At 41.4% G+C, this 16799-nt stretch overlaps 1 protein-coding gene and 1 pseudogene across 2 annotated transcripts in view; one reads left to right on the top strand and one right to left on the bottom strand.

Annotated features, from left to right (window-relative positions):
• The first annotated feature begins 340 nt into the window (after positions 1-340).
• Positions 341-16799, top strand: part of CTBS (chitobiase) — a 44751-nt gene continuing 28292 nt past the window's right edge. Inside the window, exon 1 of one of the 2 annotated variants that reach the window (XM_023258860.2) lies at positions 341-1701. In XM_023258860.2, the coding sequence (XP_023114628.2) occupies positions 1534-1701 (168 nt within the window). In that variant the 5' untranslated portion in view covers positions 341-1533. Of the gene's footprint in view, positions 2933-16799 lie in introns of both variants that reach the window. The other variant, XM_045036113.1, reaches the window with a different exon arrangement.
• On the bottom strand, positions 7002-8361 carry LOC123379674 (annotated as a pseudogene).

Raw genomic sequence — 16799 nt, 5'->3', positions numbered from 1 at the left:
ACGATAGCCAAAAAACCACAACCAAAACCAAAAAAAAACCTGTCCTTACTGAACACTGAAATGACTCTAGTGAGAAAAACCGTCTTCTTTTTAAAAAAAATTTTTTTTAGTGTTTATTACTTATTTTTGAGAGAGAGACAGAGTGAGAGCAGGGGAGGGGCAGGGAGAGAGAGGGAGGCACAGAATCTGAAGCAGGCTCCAGGCTCTGAGCTGTCAGCACAGAGCCCGACGCGGCACTCAAACTCACGAACCGTGAGATCATAACCCGAGCCGAAGCTGGACGCTTAACTGACTGAGTCACCCCAAGCAAAACTATCTTCTAAAATAGGATGTCCTTGGACATTATTACTACCTCACAAGGAGGTGCCTGTGCCATTATCAAGCCAAAATGTTCTGAGCTCATTCCTTATGAGTATGCTAATGTAGATCTTTATCGAATCACGTGAGGACACAGGTGAAAATGCCCTGAGTGATCCAACCCCAGGCTAGAAGATTGAATAAATCAATGGCTTGGATCCTAGGGCTCTTAATAGAAAGAGGTGTCACTAATTTGGGGAATTATTGTCTTAATCTGTGTTTTCTCTAACAGGTGCCTCTATTGTTGCTGTGGCATCCTCCTCCGGTGCAGCAGATAGCCATCAAAAGAGGCACCTCCACGTTAATGAAACCCCTTGCTGACCTTTCAGGCATGTGAGATTGTAAGAGCCTGTTACTGAGGGTGGCGCATTGGGGAATGTCATCAAAAAGACATGCCTGCCCGCCCCGTTGACCTGTGAGCACTCTGAGGCTCCTCACCCGCGCCCCTGTCCTTGGAATACAGGTTCCGCTTGCCTTTCCTGCTCCCAGAGGCTGCTCCAAGGACATAACCTTGAGGTGGTGATGTGGTGGTAAAAACATCTGCACGGTATTATGTGCCTGAGCCCAGTTAGGGCCTCTTGATAAGCTTTTTAAGATGTGGAGGGCAGCCACAGGGATCCATTTGTCTTGCTGCTGTCCCAGACGAGCCTCGTATGTAAGTTCCCTTTGCTGTTTTGTTAAAACTGCCACCTAGCAACCTGGAGTGGCTGCCTCTGTCTTTGGTCTCTCCCTGCCCTCTGTGCATGGGGGCCGGTTTCAGCACCCCAGGAGAGCTCCCTAACCCGCACCATTCCAACCATGTTGCTCAGTCATCTCTTTCAAAGCCCCCTGCTTCTCATTTGGGGGACTGCTTCCACGTTTATACTGCAGGAGTACAAAGGCCACGACACAAAGACAGGTGTAGAGTGCTGAGGGGGTGTCTGTGAGTTTGAGGGAGTGATGATATTTACTTGATTGAGTCAGCAGGTCTGCTGGGGACACGAGGCACTGGCTTGCCAGGGGAGATGTTCACCGCGGCCTTTCTCCTTCACCCGACCTTCATGTCCCCAGTGGCCCAGACTGCTCAGCCCCTCCCACGCCATCACCTCTGCCCTGAGGCAGGGTCCGCCTTGCTGAGAGGCTGGACCTGAGCCACCAGTTGGAGGAAGGTACTCCTGCCGGGCAGTGACTGCCGTCATGGCCCTGCCGCTGCTCTCTCCCCTGTGCCTCCTCGCCTGCCGGCCACGTGGCATTCCTGGGCTCGCTCTGCTGCCGCTGGTGGTGCTGCCACTCTGGGCAGGGGCCCGCTGCCCTTGCCAGGATCCAGCGTTGTGCCAACCCATCCGCCACCACCCTGACTTCGAGGTCAGTGCCTCTCCCCTGCCCCTCCAGGTCCGGTCCTCGTGGCCCTGTAAGAAAAGCAAAACTGAGCCCTAAGAAGAGGTGGTGTGGGTGTAGTCACCCACCTTGACCCCTCCCTGAGGGCCTGCCTTCAGCCGATGATGAGGAAACTCAGAGAGGTTGAGTAACCTCGCAGGTCTCACAGTTAGTGCCTGCCCGAAAGAGGCAGGCAGGCATTCAAACCCAGGTCTGACCTCAAATGCAAATTTGTTTCATTGCCCTGCTGTGCCCCTCGGGTGGCACTCTGGGCACACTAGCAAGGAAGTAGGATGATGAGGTATTTCCCAAGCAGCACGTTCCATCGTTTTGCAAGAAAATGAATATTTCGTTTGAAAGAATCTCAGCCCTACAACAGTACATTGGAAGGCAGGATGTTCTGCTTACCTTTGCTTTTCCCTATCTACCAGCCCTTTCTGTTAGGTACCTCAAAACAGCCCAAGAAGGGCGGTAAAAATCGGTCTTTAATTTTTCCTTTCGCCCACCTAACAATGTCTAAGGCTTTTGGGAACCGTAATCAAACACCCTTTGGCAGGCAGGATGAAAAACCACGTGACACCTAGAGTTTGATGACTCCTGGTTCAACTCCTGTTGAACCAGGAAAGACTTAGTCCTGTGAAAATCAGAAGGAAACCTCCTTTGGAATGGAGTCAGGAGGCCGAGCAGGGGGAGCTCTCACACTCGACCACTCCTTGTCAACGAGGAGAGCTGGGGCACCTCGCCTGTGGATACCACTCTACTACCCTAGCAGGGGGAAGAAAGGCTTTCTTCCCCCCTGGCAACAGCCCAGCCAATGAGACGTCGTTACAACTTAGCCAATGAAGGGCCACTATACTTCAGACTCCTAGTTTACTCCGATTGAGTGTTTTTAACAGCCTTCCTAACTTCTCCTTTTCCTCCATAAAAGAGTACTTTTTTTCTCCTTTGTTCTGTGGATCTGCCTATGGTTTTGCGGTAGCCTGTTTGTCCTGGTTTGCAATTCTCTGCTATTCCCGAAAAAACACTTTTTTTTTTTTTTTTTTTTTTTTTTTTTGCTGGTAAAATAGCTGGCAGTTTTATTTTCAAGGTTAATATTACTTAGTGAGCAGAAGTGGGATCTAGAGAAGACCCCCAACAGCTCTGAAGGTGGTGAGCAAATGGGTGCTGGTGCCCAGAGAGCCTGGGTTCACTGCTTTCTCACCCACCCTGGGGTTTGAGGGTAAGTTTTATCCTGGATTTCGAGCTCCGTGCTTTGTGTTTGAATTCTCCAGGCATTATTTGGGATTTGTTTTAAGGCCTTGGGTTTTGTTTGTTTGTTTGTCTCTCTCTCTCTTTTTTTTTTCTTTGTATGAGAATACTCATTTGGCCTTTGCTGGGACTCCTGCTTGGAACCGGACTGTTTCTACTGGAACTGTGCTGGCCTTTGGTTTGATTCCTTTTGGAACCAAGCTGTATCTATTAAAACTGCTGTTTAGAAATTTTTCTCTTTGCTCTAGAGAAAAACCTCCATGAAATGGGATTTCAGTCATCAGAATGCTTTGAGGGTCCCCCCCCCCACCAGACTCTGGCTGGTTTTGTTTTAAAACAATGGTCCCTCCCTGCACGCATTTATAACTAAATGGACTGACTTAACCAAAATTTAGAACATCAATGGCTGTTCTGGGGAATTTCTATCTCCCCAAACTTGTTTTACTCAAAATTAAATTAGAAAGCTGAGGCTCTAAAACAAAGCAAAAAACTGAATGGAATGCTTATATTAAATTGTACCCTGAGGCTCCCAGATGTTTTCAGGATTCTAAGTTTGCCTCTTTGCAAGATACTATTTCTAATCTAACTGAGGCAAACCAACAACTGAAAGGAATCAAAATGGCTTCTGAGGCCCCTTTCCCCTCCCTCTTTGCAGACAGGAATCTCTCTCCCATCCTTCCTCTCCTGAGCCTGTTAAAACCTTCCTCTTTAAAGTTAAGTCTTTTGAGGATCTAAATAAAACCCAAGTTTCTTATTTTCCCTGGACTAAGACCGAATTGTGTGTGAGTCATGAAGTTTCCTAAAGTGAGTGGCGACCCCCATAAATTTGCTGAAGAATTTAGCATTGTTTTTCAGACTTAACTTCATTTCTCAGATATTTATTAATTAGTTCACCTGCTTGGTGGTGAGGACCAGGCCAAAGATTGGATGAAACTAGCCCCGAGGTAACATCCTGAAGGTGATTTAGAGAAACCCCTAACTTTTGGCAACAGGGTAGAACACTCACTGGAAATCTCTACCGAGCAATTAGGGTAGCTTTTGTTAAACCTGCTAATTGAAACAAGATTCAGGCTTCCACACAGAAGCCTGATGAACCTGTTCATGACTATTTACAATCAACTCCAAATTGTATTTTAAGAATTTTTTCCTCTTTAGATGTTGAGTCTACCTGGGTAGCATTTAGTTCTCTTTATTAATGGGCTTACCTGGGATCTTTCTCTTTTAGTTAAAAGGATCAGGATGAAACAGGAAACTCACCATTACAGATTTAGTTAATTTGGCAAATTTGCTCGCTCACATCTTAGACGAATCACCTAAAAGACTGCTAAAATTCTCGATTTTCAACTCCAGCAAATGAAGCCCCCTAAACAAAATGAAAAAAAAAAAAAAACAACAACAAAAAAAACCCAAACAAAAAACAACCCTTAGTTTCTGTTGTTACTGCAGAGAGCCAGGACATTGGGGAAAAAAGATTTTTATGAATTTAAGTGTTGCAGGTACCTTCAGCCTTCTAGTTGGTCTTTCCAATGTCCTCTTAATTCCCAGTGACAGAGCTCCAAGGAATTATACGGGCTCTTCTCAATCCTCCCTCTTAATTGGCTTCCGAGCAACCACTGCCCAGACTGGGAATGAAAATCTCTCTGTTCTTATTGACCCCAGAGCTACACTCTCAGGGTTTAACCCTATTGCTACAAAGCAGTGCCTTAGAGCACTAAAACAGTTAAAATAGTGGGTATCTCTAAAAAACCTCAACAGGATCCTATTTCTGAACCTTTTCCCTTTTGTCTAGGCCCTTGGAGACATACCCTTTTTCTCCTTAGTTATTCCACCCCTATGCATTTATTGGGCTGAGATTTCTTAGATAAGTATCATGCCAAAATATTTCCCAAAAGGGGGAAATAATTCTTGAATTTGACAATAGTAATAAAAGCCAATCAGGGAAATTAAATTAGCTTCTATTGGCTGAGCTACCCTCCTTTTTATGGGCAAAAGCCTCAATTGACATCGGCAAGATGCACAGTGAACCGCCCATCAAGATTCAAATAGATCTCTTAAACCCTCTCGTATAATTAACACCCTATAAATAAGCCTCTCAAGGAGACATCAAGCCCATTATAGGATATTACAAGGCTTGGGGCTTCCTTATCCTGCTCTTGGCCTGTAATACCCCTCTTTACCTATGAGAAAACCCAACGTCTGAGGATGGAGGTTTGTCTAGGACCTGCCAGCAATAAATAACCTTGTTATTCCTTGGCACCCTGTGGCTTCTAACACCCACATGCCACTAACATCAATTCCCACTGATAGCAAATTCTTAAGTGAGTAATTGATCTATGCAGCATGTTTTTAGTACTCCAGCTGGTGAGGATAGCCAATATCTTTTGGCTTTTACTTGGAAAGAAGGGAAATATACCTGAACAGTGATGCCCCAGCGTTTCTTGAACAGTCCTTTTTACTTTTCATGAAACTTAAAAGCTGATTTGGATGTGATAAAGTTTTATGCAGGCTCTATCCTGTTAGAATATGTAGACAATTTGCTTTTCTGCTCTTTTCAAACTTCTTCACAGGAAGAATATACCTGTTCAAACTTTTTTAATTTTTAATGTTTATTATTTATTTTTGAGAGAGACAAAGTCACAATGCAAGTGGGTTAGGAACAGAGAGAGAGGGAGACACAGAATTCAAAGCAGGCTTCAGGCTCCAAGCTGTCAGCACAGAGCACGACGCAGGACTCGAACCCACGAGCTGTGAGATCATGACCTGAGCCAAAGTCGGACGCTCAACCGACTGACCCACGCAGGCGCCCCTTTTTAAATTTTTTTTTTTAATGTTTGTTTATTTTTGAGAGCGAGAGAAACAGAGAATGAGTGGGGGAGGGGCAGAGAGAGAGGGAGACACAGAATCCAAAGCAGGCTCCAGGCTCTGAGCGGTCAGCACAGAACCAGATGTGGGGCTCAGACTCACAGACCGTGAGATCATGAGCTGAGCTGAAGTTGGTGGCTTAACAGACTGAGCCACCCAGAGGCCCCTCAAACTTTTGGACTTCAAAGGACTTAAAGTCTACAAAGAAAAACTGCAGTTTGCTCAAACTCAGGTTTGATCATTGAGGCACCTGATCTGAGAATAAGGACTACATTTGAATCCAGGCGAAACCCCTCATGACTGCTTGGTGCTGACAGATTACCTTTGAATCCCTGTGGCAATTTATATGAAACTGCTGTGAGTGCAGGTTTTTCATGGTTTACTGACTGATGGTTCTTACCTAAAGGATAAACATGATGAGTATGATACTGAATATCCTAGTGCAACTCCTTTTGAAGTCCTTGAAACAGCACCTTTATATTTTGTATACTTCAGCCCAACATGCTGACCCCTATGGCTTTACTTGAATTTATACTGTAGCCAAGGGTAAAACCACAAGCATTTATACTGTTAGTTGGTATGACTTTGGAATATTATGGAAACAATGGGATGTCCTTACTTCCAATGGAAATAGAATTTAAAATGGCTCCTATGTCCAAAATGTATTAGATGCCATATTTTTGTCGACCCACCTGACTCTTAAGGTTCCCTGGGCATTCCAGACTCACTCCCTGTAGGCCAAAGTAATCCACCTCACTGATATTTCTGCCAAAATTGCTACTCTCAAGGAAATCAATAGCCAAACCTCTGCCACAGCTCAACGGGCTGTTCTCCCAAATGATAATTTTGGAAAAATTGGTAAGAGATGCCTAATAGCTGGCCCTAGAGAGGGAAAAACAATATTGGCTCCATAATAATAATTGTTGGCTGCATAAAAATAGAACCCTGGTTTGAACCAAATAACAATCTGGCCTTACCAGAAATTCTAAAATTTCCCATATTTCCCGCTGTACATGCATTGAACCATGCTGACAGAGGATGGCATTTATGAACCAATTTTGGTAAAGAAAAGTTAATGAGGCTGTCCAAAGTGCCTACTATCCAGAGAAACCTATTCCTACAAATGGATTTTATACAACCTCCCCTCTCATGGCTAAATGTGTTTTAGTAATGGTTTGTATGTTTTCTCACTGGACCGAAGCTTTCTCTTATAGACAGGCTAATGCTTCTGTTTGAAAGATTATACCTGGGGAACCCCTCTCAAACTTCATAGTGATCAGGGAACCTGTTTTACTGTTTTACTATTTTACAGATGTGTTCATAATTCTGTGTGGTTTGGCTGGTTTTACAACACTTCCATTGTGCATACCATCTTCAAACAGCACTATTTAGACCCACCTCTCAACATTTATAGAGATCCTCCAAATACCTTGGCCTAAAGCACTGCTGTTGGTCCCTCTAAATCTCGGATCCACCCACACTGGAACTCTGAGGGCCTCACCCTTTGTAATAGCACAGAATACCCAGTGCACTTAGCCCCTGCCTCCTCTGACCCACAGTTAATAAAAGGAAATCCACTTCAGGATTGTAAAAGCCTAATTGCTTCTGTTAAAGATAACCATACTTTGTTGTTTTTTAAAAAAAATTAATTCCAGTATGATTAGCATATAGTGTTTATTAATTTCAGTTGTACAATACAGTGAGTCAACGGTCCTATACATTACTCAGTGCTCATCATAAGTGTACTCTTAATCCCCTTCACCTATTTTACCCGTCCTCCAATCCCCCTCCCCTCAGGTAACCATCAGTTTGTTCTCTATATTTAACAGGGTTTTTCTGTTTTCTCTTTTTTTCCTTTGTTTCTTAAATTCCACATATGAGTAAAATCATATGGTATTTGTCTTTCTCTGATTTATTTCACTGAGCATTATACCCTCTCTTAAATTCATAGGGAATGGGCTCCTTTGGAGCTCAATGGAGCTCAAGCTCCTTTCCATTGGTTCTCACAAAGTATGCTTCTCTGGGTGGGGCAGGCTGGTGGCTTTCATCAGTTGAACCCAAGTACCTTTCTCTTTGGCTTCCTTCTTTTTCTGATCATTTTCCTTCACACACTGTAGGAAGCTATCTCAGCTCTTTGAGTGCTTAATATGCTCACTACATGCATTAATTCTCTTGGTAAGAATCTTGCCCTCGTTTACAAAAATGCCAATAACATGCTGGCTAACACTGTAGACTCTTCCAGTTTTGCCATGGTAACGTTTGTGGGGTGTTCTTTTTTGAACAGTGCCCATTCCCTTGATGTCCACAATATCACCTTTCTTGTAGATTCCTATGTATGTGGCTGAGGGAACAACTTCATGTTTTCCAAAAGGTCTAGAGAACATATAGCATGTACCTCTCCTTTTTCCCTTTATGTTGGTCATTTTGGTGAATTACTGGAAGATGGTTGTTCTGGCTGAAAGGCAGCATTATACCCTTTAGATCCTTCCATGTTGTCACAAATGGCAATATATCATTCTTTCTGATGGCTGAGTAATATTCCACTGTGTGTGGTGTGTGTGTGCATGTGTGTGTGTGTGTGTGTGTACACACATCTTTTTTTTTTTTTAAGTTTATTTATTTTGAGAGAGAAAGAGCGCACACGAGCATGAACAGGGGAGGGGCAGAGAGAGAAGAAGAGAGGGAATCCCAAGCAGGGTCCATGCTGTCAGTGCAAGGCCCGACACTGGGCTCAGTCCCACAAACTCTGAGATCATGACCTGAGCTGAAACTGAGTCAGATGCTCAACTGACTGAGCCACCCAGGTGCCCCCCACACCACGTCTTCTTTATCTATTGATGGACGCTTGGGCTTCTTCCATAATTTGGCTATTGTAGATAATGCTGTAATAAATGTTAAGCATGCACATATCTTTGCAAATTGCTGTTTTCATATTATTTGGGTAAATACCCAGTAGTGAAGTTATTGGATCTTATAGTAGCTCTATTTTTAATTTTTTTGAGGAACCTCCATACTGTTTTTTAACAGTGGCTGCATTTCCACTAAGAGTGCATGAAGCTTCCTTTTTCTCCACCACCTCACCAACACTTGTTGTTTCTTAGCTATTCTGACAAATGTGAGGTGATATCTCTTTATGGTTTTGCTTTGTATTTCCCTGATGTTTAGCGATGTTGAGCATCTTTTCACGTGTATGTTGGCCATCCCAATGTTGTCTTTGAAGAAATGTCTGTTCATGTCTTCTGCCCATTTTTTAATTGGATCATTTGGGATTTACGTTGAGTTGTGTAAGTTCTTTATGTATTTTGGATACTAACTCTTTATCAGATATGTCACCTGCAAATATCTTTTCCCATTCTGTAGGCTGCCTTTTAGTTTTGTTGATTGTTTCCTTCCTTGTGCAGAAGCTTTTTATTTTGATGTAGTCCCAATAGTTTATTTTTGCTTTTTTTTCTTGGCTCAGGAGACATCTAGAAAAATGATGCTATGGCCAGTGTCAGAGAAATTACTGCCTGTATTCTCCTCTAGGATTTTTATGGTTTCAGGTCTCACTTGTAGGTCTTTAATACCTTTTGAGTTTATTTTTCTGTATGATTTGAGAAACTGGTCCAATTTCATTCTTTTGCATGTAGCTATCTAGTTTTCTCAACACCATTTGTTGATGAGACTCTCTTTTTCCCATTGCATATTCTTGCCTCCTTTGTCAAAGATTAATTGTGCGTATAATTGTGTGTTTATTTCTGGGCTATATTCTCTTTCATGGATCTATGTGTCTATTTTTTGTGCCATACCATACTGTTCTGTTTTGATTACTACGGCTTTGCAGTATATCTTGAAATCTGGGATTGTGATACCTCCAGTTTCGTTCTTCTTTTTCAAGATTGCTTTGGCTATTTGAGGTCTTTTGTGGTTCCAGAGAAATTTTATTATTCTCTTAGTTTTATGAAAAAATACTGTTGGTATTTTGATAGGGATTGCATTAAATCTGTACATTGCTTTGGGTAGTATGGACATTTTAACAATATTGGCCCTTCCAATCCATGATCATGGAATATCTTTCAATTTTTGTTGTCTTCAGTTTCTCTCATCAGTGTTTTATAGTTTTCAGAGTACAGGTCTTTCACCTCCTTGGATGTTTGTTCCTAAGTATTTTATTATTTTTGGTGCACTTGTAAATGGGATTGTTTTCTTAATTTCTCTTTTTGCTACTTTATTATGTTAGAAATGTAACACTAATGTTACAGTGTTAGAGAAATGTAGTTTCTCTATGTTGATTTTATAGCCTATGATCTTACTGAATTCATTTATCAGTTATAGCAGGTTTTTTGGTGAAGTTTTTAGGGTTTTCTTATATTTAGTATCATGTTATCTACAAGTAGTGACAGTTTTACTTCTTTATTACCAATTTGGGTGCCTTATATTTCTCTTCCTTGTCTGATGGCTGTGGCTAGGACTTCCAGTACTATGTTGACTAAAAGTGGTGAGAATAGACACCCTGGTCTTGTTCCTGATCTTAGAGGGAAAGCTCTCAGTTTTTCACCATTGAATATGATGTTAGTTGTGAATTTTTCTTATATAGCCTTTATTATGTTGAGGTACTTTCCTTCTAAATCTACTTTGTTGACAGTTGAATGGATGTTGTACTTTGTCAAATGCATTTTCTGCATCTACTGAAATGATCATATGTTTTTATCCTTTCTCTTGCTGATGTGATGTATCACAATGATTGATTTGTGAATATTGAACCATACTTCCATTCCAGGAATAAATCCCACTTGACTGTGAGGAATGAATTTTTTTTTTTTTTTTTTGGGACAGAGAGAGACAGAGCTTGAACGGGGGAGGGGCAGAGAGAGAGGGAGACACAGAATCGGAAACAGGCTACAGGCTCCGAGCCATCAGCCCAGAGCCTGACGCGGGGCTCGAACTCACGGACCGCGAGATCGTGACCTGGCTGAAGTCGGACGCTTAACCGACTGCGCCACCCAGGCGCCCCAGGAATGAATTTTTTTAATGTATTGTTGGATTCAGTTTGCTAATATTTTGTTGAGGATTTTTTGTGTCTGTTCATCAGACATATTGGCCTGTAGTTCATTCTCTCTCTCTCTCCCTCTCTTTTGGTAGTGTCTGTCTGGTTTTGGTATCCAGGTAATGTTGGCCTTATTGAATGAATTTGAAAGCTTTCCTTCCTCTTCTATTATTTGGAGTAGTTAGAGAAGACTAGATATTAACTGTTTTTTAAATGTTTTGTAGAATTTACCTGTGAAGCCATCTGGTCCTGGATTTTTGTTTGTTGGGCATTTTTTGATTACTGATTCATGTTCATTGTTAGTGATTAGACTGTTCAAATTTTCTATTATCTTCTTGATTCCATTTCAGGAAGGTATAGGTTTCTAGGAATTTAATCATTTCTTCTAGGTTTTCCAATTTGTTGTCATATAAGTTTTCATAATATTCTCATAATCCTTCGTATTTCTGTGATAATGGTTATTTCTCCTTTTTCATTTCTGACTTGGTGTCCTCTCTTTTTCTTTCCCTTTCTTTCTTTCTTTCTTTCTTTCTTTCTTTCTTTCTTTCTTTCTTTCTTTCTTTCTTTCTTTCTTTCTTTCCTTCCTTCCTTCCTTCCTTCCTTCCTTCCTTCCTTCCTTCCTTCCTTCCTTTGATAGTTCTGATTAAAGTTTGTTAATTTTGTTGATCTTTTCAAAGAACTGGCTCTTAATTTCATTGATCTGTTCTATTGTTTTTTAGTTTCCATTTCACTTATTTCTAATCTTTATTGTTTTCTTCCTTCTACTGGTTTTGGGTTTTGTTTGTTCTTCTTTTCCTAGCTCCTTTAGGTGTAAAGTTAGGTTGTTTGAGATTTTTCTTCTTTTTAAAAAAAATTAAAAAATTTTTTTTTTAATGTTTATGTATTTTTGAGAGAGTGCAAGCAGGGGAAGAGCAGAGAGAAAGGGAAACACAGGATCTGCAGCAGGCTCTAGACTCTGAGCTGTTAGTACAGAGCCTGATATGGAGCTTGAACCAGGAACTGTGAGATCATGACCTGAGCCGAAGTAGGATGCTTAACCAACTGAGCCACCCAGACACCCTCCCCCCATTTTTTTAAATGTTTATTTATTTTAGAGAGAATGAGAGAGAGAGAGAGAGAGAGAGAGAGAGAGAGACAGAGTGTGAGCAGGGGAGGGGCAGAGAGAGAGGGAGACACAGAATCTGAAGCAGGCTTCAGGCTCTGAGCTGTCAGCACAGAGCCGGATGCAGGGCTGGAACTCATGAACCATGAGACCATGACCTGAGTCAAAGTTAGATGCTTAACTGACTGAGCCACCCAGGCCCCCTCTTTCTGAGAATAGCTTTTGCTATATCCCAAAGATTTTGGATGGTTGTATTTTCATTTTCATTTGTCTCTATGAATTTTTAAATTTTCTCTATAATTTCTTGGTTGGCCCTTTAATTGTTTGGTAGTATGTTGTTTAATTTCCATGTATTTGTGGTCTTTCCAGATGTTTTCTTGTGGCTGATTTCTAGTTTCATAGCATTCTATTCAGAAAAGATGCATGGTATGACTTCTATCTTTTTTAATTTATTGAGATTTGTTTTGTGGTCTTACCTGTGATCTATCCTAGACGATGTTCCATGTGCACTTGAAAAGGATGTGTATTCTGCTGTTTGAGAATGGAATTCTGAGTATATCTATTAGATCTGTCTGGTCCAGTGTGTCACTCAAAGCCACTGTTTCCTTGTTGATTCTGTTTAGATAATCTATCCATTGATGTAAGTAGGGTATTAAAGTCCCCGCCTATTATTGCATTACTATTGATTACTTCCTTTATGTTATTTACTGCTTTATGTATTTGGGTGCTCTCTTGTTGGGTGCATAAATGTTTTTATTTGTTATATCTTCTTGTTGGATCATCCCTTTTATTATTATATAGTGTCTTCTTTGTCTCTTGTTACAGTCTTTTTTTTAAAGTCTTTTGTCTGATATAAGTATTGTTACATCAGCTTTCTTTTCTCTTCCATTTTCATGACAAATGCTTTTCAATCCCTTCACTTTCAATCTGCATGTCTTTAGGTCTAAAATGTGTCTCTGTCACCCTATATCTTTTGATTGGAGCCTTAAGTCCATTTACATTCAATGTAATTATTGATAGGTATGTCCTTAATGCCATTTTGTTACTTGTTTTACCCTGTTCCTATGTAGTTTTTCTCTGTTCCTTTTTTCTTTTACTGTCTTCCCCCAGTTTTCTGGCTTTCTTTAATGATATACTTGGATTCCTTTCTCTTTATTTTTTGTATGTTTCTGGTTTTTTATTTGGTTGATCTGGTTACCATTAGGTTTATTTATAACATTCTTAGGCATATAGCAGTCTATTTTAAGTGGATAGTCACTGAAGTTTGAATCCATTCTGAAAGCACTAAATTTTTACTCCTCTCACCTCCATGTTTTAGGTATATGGTGTTATACTTTACATCCTGTTAGTTTGTGAATCCCTTGACTGATTTTTATAGATATACTTAATTTCACTGCTTTTGTGCTTCCTGCCTTTTAATTTTTTTTTAATTTTTAAATTTTATTTAAATCTAAGTTAGTTAATAATAGTGTAATAATAGTTTCAGGAGTAGAATTTAGTGAGTCATCACTTAAGTATGACACCTAGTGCTTATCCCAACAAGTGTCCTCCTTAATGCCCATTACCCATTTAGCCCATCCCCCTCCAGCAACCCTGTTTGTTCTCTGTATTTAAGAGTCTCTTATGGTTTGCCTCCCTTTCTATTTTTATCTTATTTTTCCTTCCCTTTCCCTGTGTTCATCTATTTTGTTTCTTAAATTCCACATGAGTGAAAACATATGACATTTATCTTTTTATGACTGTCTTATTTTGCTTAGCATAATACACTCTAGTTCCATCCATGTTGTTGCAAATGGCAAGCAAGATTTCATTCTTTTGATCACTGAGTGATATTCCGTTGTATTTATATACTACATTTTCTTTATCCATTCGTCAGTCAATGGGCATTTGGGCTCTTTCCATAATTTGGCTATTGTTGATAGTTCTGCTATAAACATTGGGGTGCATGGCTTCCTGATTTCCTTGCTCTTCCCTATGGTCTTTCCTTTCCACTCAGAGTTCCCTTTAACATTTCCTGTGGTGCTGGGTTAGTGGTGATGAATTCCTTTAGCTTTAACCTTTGTTTGGGAAACTCTCCTTCTATTCTAAATAATAGGCCTGTTTGATAGGATATTCTTGGTTGCAGATTTGTCTCTTTCATCACTTTGAATGTATCATGCCACTCCCTTCTGGCCAGCCTGCAAAGTTTCTGCTGAAAAATTAGCTGATAACCTTATGGGATTTCTTGTGTATGTAACTGTTTTCTCTTGCTGTTTTAAAAATTCTCTGATCATTACTTCTTGCCATTTTAATTACTAGGTGTCTTGATGTGGACCTCCCTGGGTTGGTTTTTTTGGGGGACCCTCTGTGCCTCCTGCATTTGGATATCTGTTTCTTTCCCCAGATTCAGGAAGTTTTCAGCTAGTATTTCTTCAAATACATTTTCTGTTCCTCCTGGGATCCCTATAATGTGAATGTTATTATGCTTGATGATATTGTTGATTTTCCTTAATCTCTTTCTTTCTTTCTTTCTTTCTTTCTTTTTTTCTTTTCTTTTCTTTTCTTTTCTTTTCTTTTCTTTTCTTTTCTTTTCTTTCTTTCTTTCTTTCTTTCCTTCTTTCTTTCTTTTCTTTCCTTCTTTCCTTCTTTCCTTCCTTCCTTCCTTCCTTCCTTCCTTCCTTCCTTCCTTCTTTCCTTCTTTCCTTCTTTCTTTCTTTCTTTCTTTCTTTCTTTCTTTCTTTCTTTCTTTCTTTCTTTCTTTCTTTCTTTCTTTCTTTCTTTCTTTCTTTCTTTCTTTCTTTCTTTCTTTCTTTCTTTCTTTCTTTCTTTCTTTCTTTTCTTTCTCCTGGTCAGCTTGAATGCTTTCCATTACTCTGTCCTCCAGGTTGCTGATCCAGTCTTCTGTTTCCTCTGGTTTACTATTTATTCCCTCCAGTGTGCTTTTTAATTTCTGTTATTGAGTTCTTCATGTCTGATTGGTTCCTTTTTATGTTTTCTGTCCCTTTGTTGAGGGTCTCATGAAGGTCCCTCCACTTGTTTCCCAAGTCCAATGAATATCTTTATGACTGTTACTTTAAATTCTCTATCAGGCATGTTACTTATCTCTGTTTCAATTAGCTCTCTTGTGGTTTTGTCCTGTTCTTTCATTTGGGACACATTCTTCTCTGTCTTCATTTTGACTAACTCTTTGTGTCTGTTTCTATGTGTTAGGAAATTCAGCTATGTCTTTTGCTCTTGGAAGTAGTGGGCTTATGAATAAGAGGTTCTGTAGTGCCCTGCAGTGCAACATCCTTTGTTCACCAGAACCTGGCACTTCTCTCCTATGTGTGTTGCATGCACCCTATTATTGTGGCTGAGCCATGTTTGCCTTCAGTCCAGTCATCTGCAATGGCTCTTTTTTGCCTGTTGTGGGAAGGACTTAGTCCCTGTGTTGTTAGTGCGCCAGACTGGGGCTGCCTTTGGCTTGAGTTGAGTTTGACCAGGTGTTTGTCAGGGATGCAGTAGCATGGAACTACAGGGTACTTGCCCTGTATTGTCCCTTGAGAAGTTTTCTTTGGTGGGTGGGGCAACCAGATGTCTGTCCCTAGCCCACTGCTGGGCCGTGGTTGTACTGGTCTGTGAAGTTATGTTCCTCTCTCCCCAGGGCAAGAGTCACTTTGGAGTGGTGCTGGCCTCTGTGGGGGGTGCTTGCACACTGCCAGGTTTGTGGCACTACTTTGGATGGGCTCTGAGTAAGGCTGTATGCACTGGGGGTCTGGTCTACAGGAGAACATGGGGGCAGGGGTGTGTTGTGCCAGCAAGGCCTGTGCTGGTCCAGAGTGGGAGAGGATCTGCAGCCATCCAGGAAAACTTCTGAGGCCAGCCAACTTGGAGGGGACAGATCTACAGAGACACGTGGGGGTGGGGCATGCTTTTAGCAAGCTAGGTGGAGAGTGTTCCTGCTGCATTTTTTTCTGCCAGTGTCTGTGTATCTAGGCAGGGGGAGGGAAATGGTGCAGGCCAGCTCTTTTGTTGTTGAAGTCTCCCAAAGATCTCTGCCCTTCCAGCACACACTCTTGAGATTATTAAACAAATCTCCTTCCTGTATACCCCTGGAATTTTTCAAGTTGCTGCTCTATGCTGGATCTCAGTGGGGCTGTTTGTTGTGCTGTCTCTTTAAGGGACAGTTTCCTATTGCCTTCTGGCTCTCTCAGAGCCAAACCAGCTGATTTTTTTTTTTAATTTTTTTTTCAACATTTATTTATTTTTGGGACAGAGAGAGACAGAGCATGAACGGGGGAGGGGCAGAGAGAGAGGGAGACACAGAATCGGAAACAGGCTCCAGGCTCCGAGCCATCAGCCCAGAGCCCGACGCGGGGCTCGAACTCACGGACCGCGAGATCGTGACCTGGCTGAAGTCGGACGCTTAACCGACTGCGCCACCCAGGCGCCCCGCCAGCTGATTTTTTAAGTTCAAAGTGTTAAGCCTCTTTGATTGTAAGAACTCCGGAAATTCAACCCTCCCATTTTCAAAGCCAAATGTTTGTGGGCATTTGTCTTCCCAGTGTGGGTCCTTTGTGCCTGTTGTGGGGTCTACTCCCCACCCTGATACCCAGACCTGCGTGGACAGTCCTGTGGGTCAGTTTGGCTCCTGACCACATCAGTGCTTCCTAACCTCCTTGATGTGGCCTCTTCTTTACATTTGGTTGTGGAGTCTGTTCTTCCAGTCTTTAGGTCATCTTCTGGGTTCAAAAATAACCATACTTAGGTAGAGCAATCTTTGTACCATGCACCCTCAGGAGAAGGTGACCTGAAACATCATCACATCTTGCAACCTGGAGATTTTGTTGGGAAAAAAACCAAAAAACCAAAAAAACCCACCTCCATAGA

Source organism: Felis catus, chromosome C1, assembly GCF_018350175.1.
Source record: "Felis catus isolate Fca126 chromosome C1, F.catus_Fca126_mat1.0, whole genome shotgun sequence".
Taxonomy (NCBI): Eukaryota; Metazoa; Chordata; class Mammalia; order Carnivora; family Felidae; genus Felis; species Felis catus.
This window is presented reverse-complemented; position numbering and strand designations above follow the sequence as displayed.